Source organism: Amaranthus tricolor, chromosome 3 (assembly GCF_026212465.1).
Source record: "Amaranthus tricolor cultivar Red isolate AtriRed21 chromosome 3, ASM2621246v1, whole genome shotgun sequence".
NCBI classification, from domain to species: Eukaryota; Viridiplantae; Streptophyta; class Magnoliopsida; order Caryophyllales; family Amaranthaceae; genus Amaranthus; species Amaranthus tricolor.
In genome coordinates, this window is record NC_080049.1 from 16,495,610 (window position 1) to 16,510,630 (window position 15,021).

The 15,021-nt window shown below is 31.6% G+C and overlaps 1 protein-coding gene across 1 annotated transcript; it reads left to right on the forward strand.

Moving 5' to 3' along the window:
• The first annotated feature begins 12,023 nt into the window (after positions 1-12,023).
• On the forward strand, positions 12,024-13,727 carry LOC130807801 (dof zinc finger protein DOF5.3-like). Its single transcript, XM_057673143.1, has one exon. It carries the CDS (start codon positions 12,314-12,316, stop codon positions 13,427-13,429), a length of 1,116 nt encoding a protein of 371 aa, XP_057529126.1. The 5' UTR covers positions 12,024-12,313; the 3' UTR covers positions 13,430-13,727.
• Positions 13,728-15,021: the final 1,294 nt, after the last annotated feature.

The following is a 15,021-nucleotide window of genomic DNA, read 5'->3' on the forward strand; positions in this document are numbered from 1 at the left end:
CAATTATTAACTGATGACAGTTCGAGACCGATTGACTACTCGAGACGAACTTCAACCAACACCGAACCGATGTTAACCCGATAGCTTAAATAACTGATCTTCAACCGAACTGTGACTAACCGACCTGACCCGAGTGTGACCCGCTATAACACGCATCAGAAAAATAACCGATCCGAAATACAACTGAACCGAATAATATCCGTCCGAAACCGATCCAATCACCTAATGAACATCTCTATTGGCAGTAATGAAAAATAGGTTGGATAATTCACAATAATTTTTCCTATTGCACATGGGTCTATTATTTTAGGTGGTTCCGACCTTATTTTCTTAATATTAAAAATATCCAATATTGCACATGAATCTACTATTTTAGATGGTTCCCTTATTTTTTTTAATATTTATATTTAAACCAAAAAAGACTACTAAATTAAATTAGAGTGATTAATTGATAGAATATATAACCATAACAATACTCTATAAAGTTTATTAGACTGCATGGCAAAGTGTGAGGAGCATGGATTATTTTTTTGAGCCAAAGAACAAATTAACATAGTGAATTAAGTCGGACATTGTAAATTTGTAACAACCGTAATAGCATTCAAACAACTCGGGTATATATAGGTATCATCTCTTCTAAGGATTATTAGGGAATAAACAAGGCGAATCTAGAATAAAATCAAATAATGTTAGTATCGATAATATTATTAAATTACATTATTAATGTTTTGATTATGGTAATTGTGCAAGCCGAGTTTTCATATTCTAAAAACGACCGATAATATCATCATTTGATAAGTTTTATAACAAACCACTTGAATCAATTATCTAAACTCTTCAATCAAGAAATTCAAATAAATTACCTAAATCAATTTTAGAATTAAATTACTAATCAATTGATCAAACTCTAATAAGTTCCAACAGATTAAATATGAAACCCTAAATTTTTAAATTTACCTCTAGCTGAACAAAAAACCTTAAATTGCACTATTAGAATCTATAACAAATTAAATATCATCAATCGTGAATCAAAAAATAATTTAACTATTAACATTCAAAGAAATAAAAATTACATTACAATTGCACAAATTTAAAACCAGAAAAAAAAAAGTATATACATGGTTTGGAGGTTTTGGTGGTTGGCTAGCGGCTGCCACAGGTTGCCAGGTTTGATGAGCCGGTCACTAGTGGCTGCGACATGTAAGTGGTAAGGGTTTTGATTTGCAAGATGAAGGTTAGAAAAATGGAGAGGAAAAGCGAGTGACATTAGGGACCGAAAAAAATTAGTTTAGCAAATTAAATGTATTTCTTGAGGCTTCAACCCAAGCCTCTGTTCTTGAACACCAAAATTTCTACCAACTAAGCCATCAAACTTGATAATATTTATGAATATGGGTTTGTACATAAGTCGAATGCTCTCATTTGACAACATTGACTAAATGTACTTCCGCCTCTGGGAATATATAAAAAAAAAAGTTAGTAATGTCTTTATGCCTCATTTAGAAAACAACATACTTGATTCAATTTATTTTGCTCATTCTGTATAGCATTTCACAGGAATGATATCATTATCATGTTTTCTTTTAAAAAGTGAGACATTATAAATTATATCATATACTTTACTATTCAAAAGAAATTGATCTACACAACAAAACAGTTGCTCTCCTTTCTTCCTAGGTTATGATATGAACAAGTCTCCTTATTTTGGATGTACAAGAAGATTCATGTTGATAGATTATATTTATAGACCATAATATGAGGTGTTCATTCGAATTATCAAATTAATTTTACTTAATTTATGATCGTAATACTACTTTGAATTGACATTTATTTTTAGATAATAAAAAATTTAAATTGAAATTAAATTAAAATTTAATTTAGTTTCAAAGCTGAATAAATGATATATTATCTTTCTTAAACATAAAATATGGAGAGATAAATAGTGTCCCTATTTATAACTCAACTTGGGAAATGTAAGTGGACATCATTTTCACTAAAGTGAAGACTATAAAAAATGGTAAAATAACCTAGTTTTTAGGGGGCAATGTTTGTGGCTGATGTAACATTTTATTCTTGTGAAATGGAGGAACACTTTTACTCATGGTAAGTTGGGTCTAGTGTCATATATCTAGTTTACTAGCTATAAGCCTATAACCCATGAATCTGAATTTCATGATTGCGTCAAAAACTGTAAGCATTATTATTAAACAAACAAACAGATTTAACTTCCAATGGATCAGTTTCATTGTGGTGAAGATGATGATCATTTTTACTACTACTCGCACTCCCTCATTGGGCAAGAGATCCTGATATTCTTTAATTTATCCACACAATTTAATTGATAATATATTTTTTTAATTTTTATGTAATATTCTTTTACCGTTTTAAAATATTTATTATATTACGATTATCGGTATATTTTCATGGATTATTTAAACTTATTTTATAAATATATTGCTACTAATATGTTAAAAAAATTATAATTAAGTTTAATCTTTTAATCATTCAATTATATAATTTTATAATATTAACTTTTTATAATTTTTAAATTTAAATATTTCAATATATAACGAAACATAAGGTGAAAGTATAGTCATTTCAATTTCTTAGGAGGAGGACTAGTCCACTAAGAAAATTAAAAAGCATATCACACGTGTATTACATTGCCATAATAAACTTAATACATCCTGGTTCTCTATTGAATTCCCATAAAGTGATAAAGGTGAATCATTCTTACTCATATTTACTACTCCTATATAGATTATTTTAACTCCAGGAAAAGTAAAACATAAATTTTTAAATAAAACGGTGTTATAGCTAGTTAAATCAATTATATTTTAATTCTTTTTTTTTAAAAAAAAACATTTCAATTTTTTTTTTCTTGCAGATAAATCCTATCAACTCTAGTGTGCTGCAAATATTTCAAATAGCGATGTTTTGTCGTTAAAATGATGACGATTTAGCAATGAAAATGGCGTCGTCAATATTACCTTCATTGGTATACAAATGTCCTCACCATTTCCTAACTATTAGAGACGACAAAAAAGATTCATTAATTAATTTTAGCCGCTTATGCCTATATAAGCAAACCCTAATGCAATGGGCAGACAGAAAAAGCCAACAAAATTGGACCGTTTAAATCATCAAAACGGACCAGACCAAACAATTTTACAATGGTTTCGTCTGATCTGATCTATGATTTTTTATTTTTATATTTGATCCAAATTAATATATGTATTTATGCAAATATTTTGCATCTACAATCACTAAATATAATAATTTATAATTAGTTGATAACATCAATATCAGTCAAGTATATATTACTATATAAAAATAATTACATCTTGAAATATCTAGGTAGCAACTTATTTTTTTCAAAATAATTATGATTTTCGACCATAGTATGGTTTACGGTTTGGTCTGGTCTAAAAAATAAGAAACTGAGACCAAACCGTAAATCGTAATTTATTTTTTAAAAACAGACCAGACCGTTTAGACCGTAAGCTGCCAGACCAAACACTAAAATTCCAGTTTGGACTGATTTAATTTACAGTTTAGATCAAACTTTATTCAGCCCTAAGAACATGATTGTCAAAATATACAACAGGAAGGTCTCTTAAAAGATTGTTTTAGATTTGAGACCTAATCCTCATCAATGCAAATGCAACCTAGAAGAACGAACATGAAAAAATCTAAGATTAATAAAAGGGACCCTATATAGTGACTAAAGATTGTGGTAGTTGAAACTATGAGGTCAAATCAACTCAAGACATAGATTTAAGACATAAATGGAATGTTATCATGTTGAGAAAAGTACTATGTATAGAGCATAGGTACATTGTACAAAAATCTTAGTTATTTATGAAATGAAAAATTCTCTTTTAAAGTGTATTATCAAGGATTACAAAGTATTCAAAGTCTTGGAAATAGGGACATGGGAGAAGAATCAGCCTCCAAATCAAATTTCACCAAGACATTGCATAAGGCCGAGGGAGCCAAAGATTTCTTAATCCAATTACAGGTTAATTTCTCACTGCTATGGAAGAGAGTGGGAACCAATTTAAGGAACTGAGCTTAATAGAAGGGAACTAACAGGGTATGACTGGATACTAGACAGATGGATTAAGATGCAACTAAATTTTTGCTAAACCAAATTAGGATAAGCAACATGATGACATCAATAGGATACCCGAAGGATAAGTCCTTCGACTTCTCTCTTTCAGCAACCATCATGGCCCTAGTAAGTGCCTTGTAACATGCAGTAGCCATTTTCCTATCCTCAAATTTTATAAATGACCTATCTATCTATCTTCAACTTGGAAATCTCATCCTTGGGAGAGACATTTACCTCTTTCAATTTGCTTAAGGTCCACTTATGCGTATTGATAAAAGTTTTTTGATTATTAGCCGTTGAGCTCAGACAAAAGAGTTCAACCTCTTCCTCAACATTGTGTTGTTTAATGGCAACTAGCAGGTCTTATACTCTCTTTCTCAACATCGTCTTGTTTAGCAACAACCTCTTTCTTAGAATTGTTATGTTAATATTTATTTAATTTATTTATTTAATTATTTTATATATTTATTTTTGTATAATGACAAAACTACCCTGCTGAGCTGAAACGTGACTTACTGTCAAGGGGCTTAAATTATCTATTAGCCCATGTTTTCCCATCGTAATACCAACTGTAACCTTAACCGTCAGTCAAACCCACCACTTACCCCTACTCCACATAATACCCATGATCTCATATGTCGAATTACCATGTTATCCTTGTATCAGCTACTATAAAAACAATCTACATAACTCATCATCCCTAGGCTTACTTGTTGCTTACCATTACTCAGCCAAAATACACAGCTATCGTACTTCCGATCAACATACAAACAATTGCTCAACTAATCCAAATTCATCCTTCAAATTCATTAACTTTACATTTGTTTAAGTATCATCTCTTGATTTCTATCTCCCCATCTGACTTGATCATCGGAGGGGCTTTCCGAGAGATAATCCCCCGGGTAAGGCTAACGTGTTGTGGTGCAGGAATTACAATTACTTTTGTCATGTAGGATCATATCGCATTTCTAATTCGTTAACAATTGACTTTTGTAATGCTTCATCTCCAGGTATTATAAGAGTCTTTTGCATTTCCTAGTTTCCTTACTAAAACAATTTGGCGCCCTGTGGGGAAACTATTATAAATATTTAACTCGAACAACAATCCATGGCTCCCAAAAAGAATCCCACTCAAACCGCTACCATGTACAGTAAATATACAAATACTTTCGCGGTTCAGGCCAAAATCAAGCCGTGACTCACAAGGATCTAGACATACTTGTAGAGAACCTCTATAATGCGTTTTCTAAACAAATCAGCACCATCATCAACACCAATAACGTTGCGCCTCAGTAGCAGGTATTGGCCGACATGGCAAATCAGATTGAAAAACTTAAGCAAAGGATAGAGCCTAATGAAGATGTCTCTACTCATCATAAATCCAATGATGGTGAAACTAAGATCTCCCGTTTAAGCTAAAGGAAAAAAGAAGAAGGGAGACATCAAAGCTCTGAAAAAGTCAAAGAAAATGGGAAGAACATCGTGAGTTTGAGCCAGAGACTCAGGATGCTAGAAAACATCTAAAAGACAAAAAGGTGAAACAATCGAAAATTGTCCAATCTTTCATGGACAAGAAGCGAAATGAGAGACAGATGACGCGGTTTACTGGGTCTTGCCATCCAGTGAGCCCCATCAAAACTCTGCGGGATGATTTTAGCCGAGGAGGTCCAAAAGAGGCCTTTATGTTGTTGAATTACCTACTATACGTAGAGATCTTAGCAACTCCAAATGTAACAAAGATCAAGATCCCCAACATGACTGCCTTTAATGGAACTAAATACTCGAAGGTTCATATTGTGGCATACAAGTACTTGATGCTGCTGTACATCACACATCCTACATTATTGTGTAAGTTCTTTCTTACCACACTTACTGGTCTTGTATTAATTTGGTATACTTTGCTTTCGATTGGGAACATCAATAAACTTGCCCAATTAGAGGCCAAGATTTTAAGCCATTTTGTGGCCTTAATAAGGCAAGAGAAGTCCAACTTCCATTTTCTGAGTATCACACAACTAGAAGGAGAGTCTATTTCCACGTACGTACAAAATTTTCTTGATTTTGTCCTGGAAGTGACAGACTTAGAAGAGTCTGTTGCCCTGTCAACCTAGAACAACGGGATGAGCACACCCAAACTAAAATTTTAGCTAGTTGAGAGTCAAGTGAAGACGTATGTGGAGGCTATGAAACAATGTCAACGCTTTATCATCGCCTTTGATATATGTTAGACATATGATTCCACGAAGCGAAAGTAAGATAAACGGGACCAAGGGCAAAATCATACATCAAAAGACCACAGGGACAAAGATTATTCATCCAGGAGAGATAGAGGATATCCTTTGCGTCATCAAGGTCTTTCTTTTGTGATGGGACCTTCGAGATCCAGACAAGTCTATGCCACGGAAGAGGAATCTAGAATAAAAAAACCTACGAGATGAAGGTATAATCCCCCTTTTAATAGAAATTGAAAAGACATGTTCCATGCTATCAAGGATTAACTACCAATCTCGCCTCCCATTACAACTCCTTCTGATCATCGTGACTATAACTTATGGTGCGATTTTTACAAGGAACATGGTCATACTCTTTTACAATGTAAGGAACTCAAATGTATCTTGCACCAACTTGTAAAAGAAGAAATGCTGCGAAGGTTCTTGAATAGTAAGGAGTATGATGGTTGCAACGACAATGAGAGACGATCATACCGTCCGAGGTATAAATCTACCAGAGATGATGAAAGGAAATATACTTCTAATGATACCTGCAGAATCATCAACATCATAATAGATGGTTTCTTTGACATATGTGAAAGTCGGACCCTATTTTTAACATCAACTGAAAAGAATGAAATATAATATAGAGGTAATCCTTGTCTAAAAAGGTCCAACTGATGTGAAAGTCGAACCTCCTTTATTTGATTTCATGGAGAAAAGAAAAATATGCTAAGTGTCAAATTATTTCCGTGACATCAATATTTCTTGATAATATGTGTAAGTCAAACTCTTTTTTAGGCCCAAAAATAAAGATGTGGGGCTAATTTGTCTAAGTTGTTGGCTTTTTTCGTATTATACTTGAACTTAAACATTGTGAAAGTCAGAACCAATTTTGAGGTTTAAAAAATGATTAAGAAAAATATTCTAAGTATATGATTTGTCCATGTCATCAGTCGTATCATAGAAGACTTGAACAAATGATGTCAGTTCGAGCTATCGAAAAGTCGAACCCCCCATGGGCCTCCCTTAGTTTCAAAAATTATCTCAGTGTTGAACGTATTCGAGTAATATATGTCATGTCTGAGTCATCGAAGATATCATACGACTACTTTTGCGAGACATAGTAAAGAGGGACCCTGATGCATTGGGGTTAATCATCTATTTTCCTTATTCTATGGTGATGTGGCAGGAATTTAACCTGATTCAGACATGCCAAATTTTATGATCATCCGTGGCATCGAAGAATCGGATTAGTTATCTTCACTCCTTGTTATCCAAAAGTCTGACCCCTATTGGGGCTCTCTTAATAGTCAAAATTATTTAAACACCATGATGCAAAAAGTCGTCTATGCTACAGAAGGTTCAGACAAGACATGACTAATTTGCGTCATTGGAAAGTCAGAACCTTAATGAGGTTCCATTTAAACACCAGAAAATTGTTCCACCACAATGTTGCGGCGTATTTTCCTTATCATCGATAACTCAGACCCTAATTCTTGAGGCTTTATCATGTTTGTTGTAATATAATATGTGGCATATGAGGCCGACATCAAATTCACATAATATGATACGAGTATAGGCCTATATATCAATGAGAATCCGAGATATCATCTTTTTCCTTAAATACTGGTATTTTCAGGTTTGTTCAGCTTTTAAGTGATGTATTGTATCTGTTCTAGGAAAATATTATTTCTGCATAAAGAAAGATGTTTCAATTATGTGGGGCTTTCTCGTACATCATCCTTCATACATGGGGCTAAATAGTATGGTAACATTTATGTAATTTATTTATTTAATTATTGTATATAATCATTTCTATAAAATGACCAGACTACCCCGTTGACCTAAACCTTGACTTGCTGTCAAGGGGCTTAAATTATCTATCAGCCTATGCTTTCCCATTAAGTAATACAAACTGCAACCCTAAGCGTAAGTTAAACCCACTACTTTCTACTACTCCACATAATATCCATGATCTCATATGTCGAATTACCATGTTATCCTTGTATCAGCTACTATAAAAACTATCTACATAACTCATCAACCCTAGGCTTACATGTTGCTTACCATTACTCTGCCAAAATACACAGCTATCGTACTTCCGATCAACATACAAACAATTACTCAACTAATCCGAATTCATCCTACAAATTTATTAACTTAAGATTCATTTAAGTATCATCTCTTGATTTCTATCTTCCAATCTGACTTAAGCGTTGGAGGGGCTTTTCAGGAGATCATCCCCTTGGAAGGCTAACGTGTTGTGGTGCAGGAATTACAGCTACTTCCGTTGTAGGATCACATCACACTTTTAGTTTGTTGATAATTGACTTCAATAAGGCTTCATCTCTAGGTGTTATAAGAGTCTTTAGCACTTTCTAGTTTCATTAGCGAAACAAGAATAACATAAATATTTGCTTCAATTAAATTTAGTTGTTCCATTTACTTCAATTCAATGTTAAAATTGTGACAAGTCAAAAGGGGAGAAACAAAAGGTTGTTGCTTTTTTTAGAAAATTGCGATGACAAAATGTTATGTTGGTCTAGATGTCAAAATTGCGACGGACTAGGGCCATTTTCTTTTTGATTTTTTATTTAATATTATTTAAAATAGTGAAGAATTAGAGTCGTAGCCGAGTGGATGCCATCTTTGGTGCCGTCGCTACATCATAGTCAGACTTTCTCCAAGTCAAATTAGTTTGTCATCAGGTTCAAACTTTGTCTATGAAAGAACCGATTTATTCGTTGTAATTTTATTTGTGAATTTTCATCCCTTATTTCTGATGTACTCTCTCATTTCGGATTTCTTAGAATTTATCCTTCAAAATTTCCAATAACAAATGAATTGTTAATAATGTAAAACTAGAATAAATTATTTTATTTAAATTTTTATTAGCTATATTAATTAATTCAAATATAAATTAAAATTTCTTCATAAAAGTATTTAAAAATAAATAGATATAAAAATTAATAAAATAAAATATTTAATTATACTAATAAATAAATTTATAATAAATAATATTAATATTTAATTTAAAAAATATTATTAATATTTAATGTAAAAATAAATTAATATATTTCATAAATAAATAATATTAATATTTTTAATACGCATCATTTACGCATAAGGGACATGTGATACCCCAAATTTAGCTTTAAAGGGATTGACATACTATTTATATCAACAAGGTGCATCTTCTTTTTATGAGAGTCCATTTGCTAAAAACACCATAGTGAAGCGTGCTTGGTGGGAAGTAGTTTAAGGATGGGTGACCTCCTGGGAAGATTTCCTATGTGCATTCGAATGAGGTCAAAGTATGCTGAAAAGACTTGTGTTGGTGGGGCCAGTTTACCGTCTCTATGAATAGCCACCAGCAGTCCGTTGGGCCGGAGTTTTATAAATGGTATCAAAGCAAACCTATGACCGTGGCTGATCATGTGTTCCGTGCACTAGCGAGGGAAAAGATCCCAAAACTATGGTCCAACGATGACGTTATATTCCTAAGTGGGGGTGAATGTGATGCCCTAAATTTGGCTTTAAAAGGATTGACATACTACTCATATCAACAAGGTGCATGCATCTTCTTTTCATGGGAGCCAATTTGCTAAAAACTCAATAGTTAAGTGTGTTTGCTAGAGACTAGCATTAGAATGGGTGACCTCCTAGGAAGATTTTCCGATCGCGCATGAGTGAGGGCCAAAGTGCCCTAAAAAGAGTTGTGTTGGTATGTGGAGCCAGTCTATAGTACTGCATGAGTAGTCACCAGCGGTCCATTGGGTTGGGGTGTTATAGGACAAGATGGTCTTTTAATATTTTTGAAATTGATGACGGCCCAATGATGTCCCTAGGTCATTGCTAATTTTTTTTGATATCTAGTGAAAGATGGAAACAAAATGGGTTGTCGCATGTATGGGTGATGTACTGGTGTGGCGTTTAAATTTAGCGCCCACTAAAATAATGACGACAAGCAAAAGGTTATGGCTAAAGCTTTAGTGTCTGCTAGGCGACATCATATGTTGTTGCTATTTGTGTGTGTATTAACAGTGAATTTATCAATCACTTAAAACTTATATAATATTATTAATCTATCGGTTTAAACATAATCAATTGAAATTTTGTTTAGTTGGTTTTAATGTAAAAATTAGAGATATTAATGCTTCAATATATGCATTGATATGTGTATAAAATGAAGTGAGGTTACTTAAATGAATTAGAGGGAGTCTAATTTGATTAAAATAAGTTTTATAAATATAAGTCTCATTAATAAAATTAAGTTTAGTTTAATATAATCAAAAACAATTACAATAACATTTGAAAAATTGCTCCGAGTAGTTTCACTTTATATTTAGTTTTCAATAATAATCTTACCTTTTATATTACTAAATACAATAACTCCAAGTAAGAAAAATATAGTTACTAAAATAGAATAATTCTAAATAAGAAGAACATTGTAAATTTCGATATGAGTAAAAGAAAAGCCAACGGACGGAATTTGAGTAAAACCTAATTATTTGTGTACTTGGGCCAATAATTGATGTTATAACTTTGTTGAAATTAAAGAAGTGTTCAATAGTAATGATATACTGTTTGAATACTTATCAGTATAACGAATGGTTAAGTGTTACTTAAGGTGTGTACTGAAATATTAGAAGAAAAGTTTTTAAATCCCTTCAAATTCTTGTTATATATCTTTGATTATTTATTTATACTTGGGTTATTGATTATGTGGAAGATTATGGGGCAAGTTCCAGTAATAATGGTTAATAGTTTATTTATTCTTGGACTACGGGTTAGGAGCCATAGTGGTGCATGGTCGTCTTTAGTGGTATTAACTTTTCGTCCTAAGTTATGAAACATTAATCACCATATAACTAGCCTCCAGAAGATTTTACTATGAGTTTTCGAATATCACTTGCAAAAGAAGCCCTTTTGAAAGAGATGTTCGATATCTTTAAGGGATAAATTTAGAAGGTGATTTATTTGTCTTTAGATGAGACAAATAATTAATACCATGAAATAAGGAGCACCAAAAATCTAAAGTGCATGCAGTCCTTAGATAATGGACTGTGATGTAAGATCATATCAAAGTTGGGTTTTATTTAAATTGGAGCAAATACTATTCTTTATATACAGGTAAGGTCTTCAATTCAATTCTCACATATTTCTTTTCTTTTCAGCACTTTCCCTGTAAATGGTAATAAAAAGAAAGAGTAGTATTAAGCACAATATAATTTACCTGCTAAGTGAAAACAATTGAAAATTCTAAATAAAAAAAATCTATATTTATTTTTTTATATTAGTAAATTCAGTATTGATGGTAATAATTTTTATCATACATATCATTTAAAATAAAGTAATAAAATTTACAAGTATAGAATAGTAGAATATATTCATGGTCATTATGCTTAAAGTAGTCATCCAAAAAAATCATGAGGGTAATCATATTTGAGATTATTATATAAAAATATATATATTTTTTTAGAAAATGTAAAGAATTGCAAATAAAGGCAACTAAAGGACAAATTAGGGAATAAAAAGAACAAAATATTTTGTATGCACTACCCTCCAAAAACCTAACCACATTTCAAAACAATTAAATCCTTGAAAATCAAATTCCAAATCAACTTTAGTTATTTAATTACAACAACCAAAAAAGCAAGTCTCATCATGTATATATCTCTGTCCAACTAAAGCTTCCCCCACTTGCCCTTTTATCTTCCCTTTCCTTTTCTTTCTTTCCTTCCATTCCATTCCCTTCCCTTCCTCTTTTCTTTTCCAACTCACTAACTCAAAATCCAACCTTTCATATCTTCTCAAACTTAAAACCCAAAGAAACAAAACTTGATCATCTTTGCTTTTACTTTTCCACTTTGCTTACTTGATCTTCAAAAAAAAAAAAAAAAAGCTAAAAAATTCATTCTTGTTCTTCCTTTTTAATTAACACTAAATTTAAGTGGTGTAAACCACTAAAAAGGAGTCAAAAGAGATGATCCAAGAACTATTAGGAGGAAGTAATATTCCTACTGAATTTTTAGGTGGGAGAAAAATTTCTATTCCTTTCTCTTCTCCTTCTTCAACATGTGCATCTTCAACCCCAATTCTTACTACTACTAATACTATTACTATTCCACCATCTATATCAACTACCAACTTGGCGAATTCGTCACCAAGTTCTGATAATAATACTAATACAACTAACGATAATAATAATAATAATAGCAACAACTCGGAGGCTAACCCTAGCCAACAAAATTTAAGGTGTCCAAGATGTGATTCTACAAACACCAAATTTTGTTACTATAACAACTATAACCTCACTCAACCCCGCCACTTCTGCAAGACATGTCGGAGGTACTGGACCAAAGGTGGGACCCTACGAAATGTTCCCATCGGTGGCGGGTGTCGTAAAAACAAGACAATATCGGGTAATGCCTCATCTGTTGCTTCAGGTTTAGTCAAATCAGCTTCAAATTCCATGGCTAAGGCTAAAGCAAGCTTATCAAGTGAGTTACTCGTTAATGGCAACCCGGGTTTTCTCGGAACCGGGTTGTTGGATCATTTTCATCATCATTCGGAGCTCCAATCAGGCTACCCAAACCCGATCTTTTTTCCTTCACTTCCTCAAAACTCTCACATCTTGTCTTTACTTAGAGGATCAACCCAGTTTCATAACCCTAACCCTAGTCCAAATCCTATATCTTCAAATATTTTCAGTAGTATAAAAACCGAGTCTGGTAATACTAACACTGCTCTAGGGTTGGATTCATTTGGTAATGGAGCTCCATCTAATTTACTCGGATCTTTCACTCGGAGCAACCAACACATAAATGGATTTTCATCTGGGGTACCAGATTATGTTCAAAATAATGGGAATATTTTAGAGGTGTATCAAAGGTTAAAATCGTCAACAAATTATAATTACAGTGGAAATGAAAATATGGTTGGATCAGTACCTTCTTCTCCAAATCATTCCACTATTTTGGATGCAGCACCAGTAAGTGGAGCTGATCGTTTTGGAGGTTATGGATTCGTGAATTCTTCTGCTTTACTTTCTGGGTGGTCTGATTATCCTACTATACCTATTAATGGTTCTTATCCTTGATTACTTTAAAATAAGCTTTATACAATGGAATGGAGTGCCTTTTAATGGTGCGTTTCCTAGTTTAGTGTTTAAATTAATTTGCTTTAGTTACTTGTATTCTTTTGGGGGGTGTTTCTGTCATTTTTCTTTTTCTTTTTTTTTTTTTTTACGTGCCTTTTGCTGATTGTTTCTTTTCATGGTAGTTAGTTTGGGGTTTGCGGTATATGAATCAATTAAATATGGTTAATTAATTACTTCTCTTTATCTTTGTAATGTTCTTCTTTTATAGATTTAAGTGATTATGTTTTTACTTTTATTATTAACTATTTAGTGTTGATTTGAAGTGGCCATTATATCATCCATCTGTCTAACAGTCACCTTGAAGAATATGCGTTCAGGGAAGATTTTCTAAGTTGAGAGCTTTTTAGATATAGTGTATCAAATTCAAATAAACAAAACGAGTTAATACATCAAATGGCTGTTGTAAATTAAATTTCACGAAACTAGTTTTTAAGTGGATAACCAAGCCCTAACTTAAGGTGAGGATAGTCTAAAATATCACACTAATACACTTTATTCATTTTAGGGGTCAAAATTCATAATAATTGCTTATATTCTATACAATATACTAATGAACAAATGATTGGGACACATGTCGACTTTACAATAAAATTTTTTTTCTCTTTTCATGTTCTTATTAGGCAAATTATTTTTAGTATATCATGTGATATCTTTTTGATTAGATTTGTTTAATTGATTAGTTATAAAAGACTTTAAAATACACCTTATTTACTAATTTTTTACCGTATACAATCAATTAAGTTATGTAGCATCTTTTAATTACAATGGAAGATTATTTGATGAGATATTAATAATTTATGTAAATAATTAACTTTCATTAAAATAATTTTTAATAAATTAAGAAAAGAAAATAATTTTGAAATACTTTTTTCATATATAATCCTATATATTACTTTCATGGCTATAATTAAAAAAATTGTACAAATCAAATAGATTACACATTGATTATTTAAGTAAATAATTAAGATAAGATATTAGCGAAATAAATTTTAAATGATGATTTTATCACCAATGTTTGACTAATTTATAATGCATAAATAAATAAATTAAGTTTTATGTTAATTATTATAAAACAAATATGTTATTCGGGTTGAAAACTTATTTTAAGGTATTACAAAGATATCAAACATAAATTACTTTTTATATTATTTTTATGTGTTGAAATTTTCTATTATTTATGTAATTACTTATAATCTATATTATTTAGTGCATAATATTATAACTTATGTTTTATATAGTAGTATATTAGTAATATGTAGCTCAATTTGATAATAATACTTTTACAGTTTTTAAAACAAATCAATTTATAATTTAATATGCTTAGGAGTCATAAAATAACTTTGTTACACATATAAAATTAGTAATTTTTTAAATAATTTATAAATCGTGTTTCGCACGGGAGTCTATCTAGTTATTATTATTATTTTTATTATTATTATGAAAAGGATATTTGCCGGAATTTTTTTAATTCACTGTATCTGGAGATAAAAATTGAGCTGAGTTGAGTTTGCTAGCAACCAAATAGTGTTATA

Coding starts and splice junctions, on each gene's coding strand:
- LOC130807801 (XM_057673143.1), top strand. CDS start 12,314: ATGATCCAAGAACTATTAGGAGGAAGTAATATTCCTACTGAATTTTTA.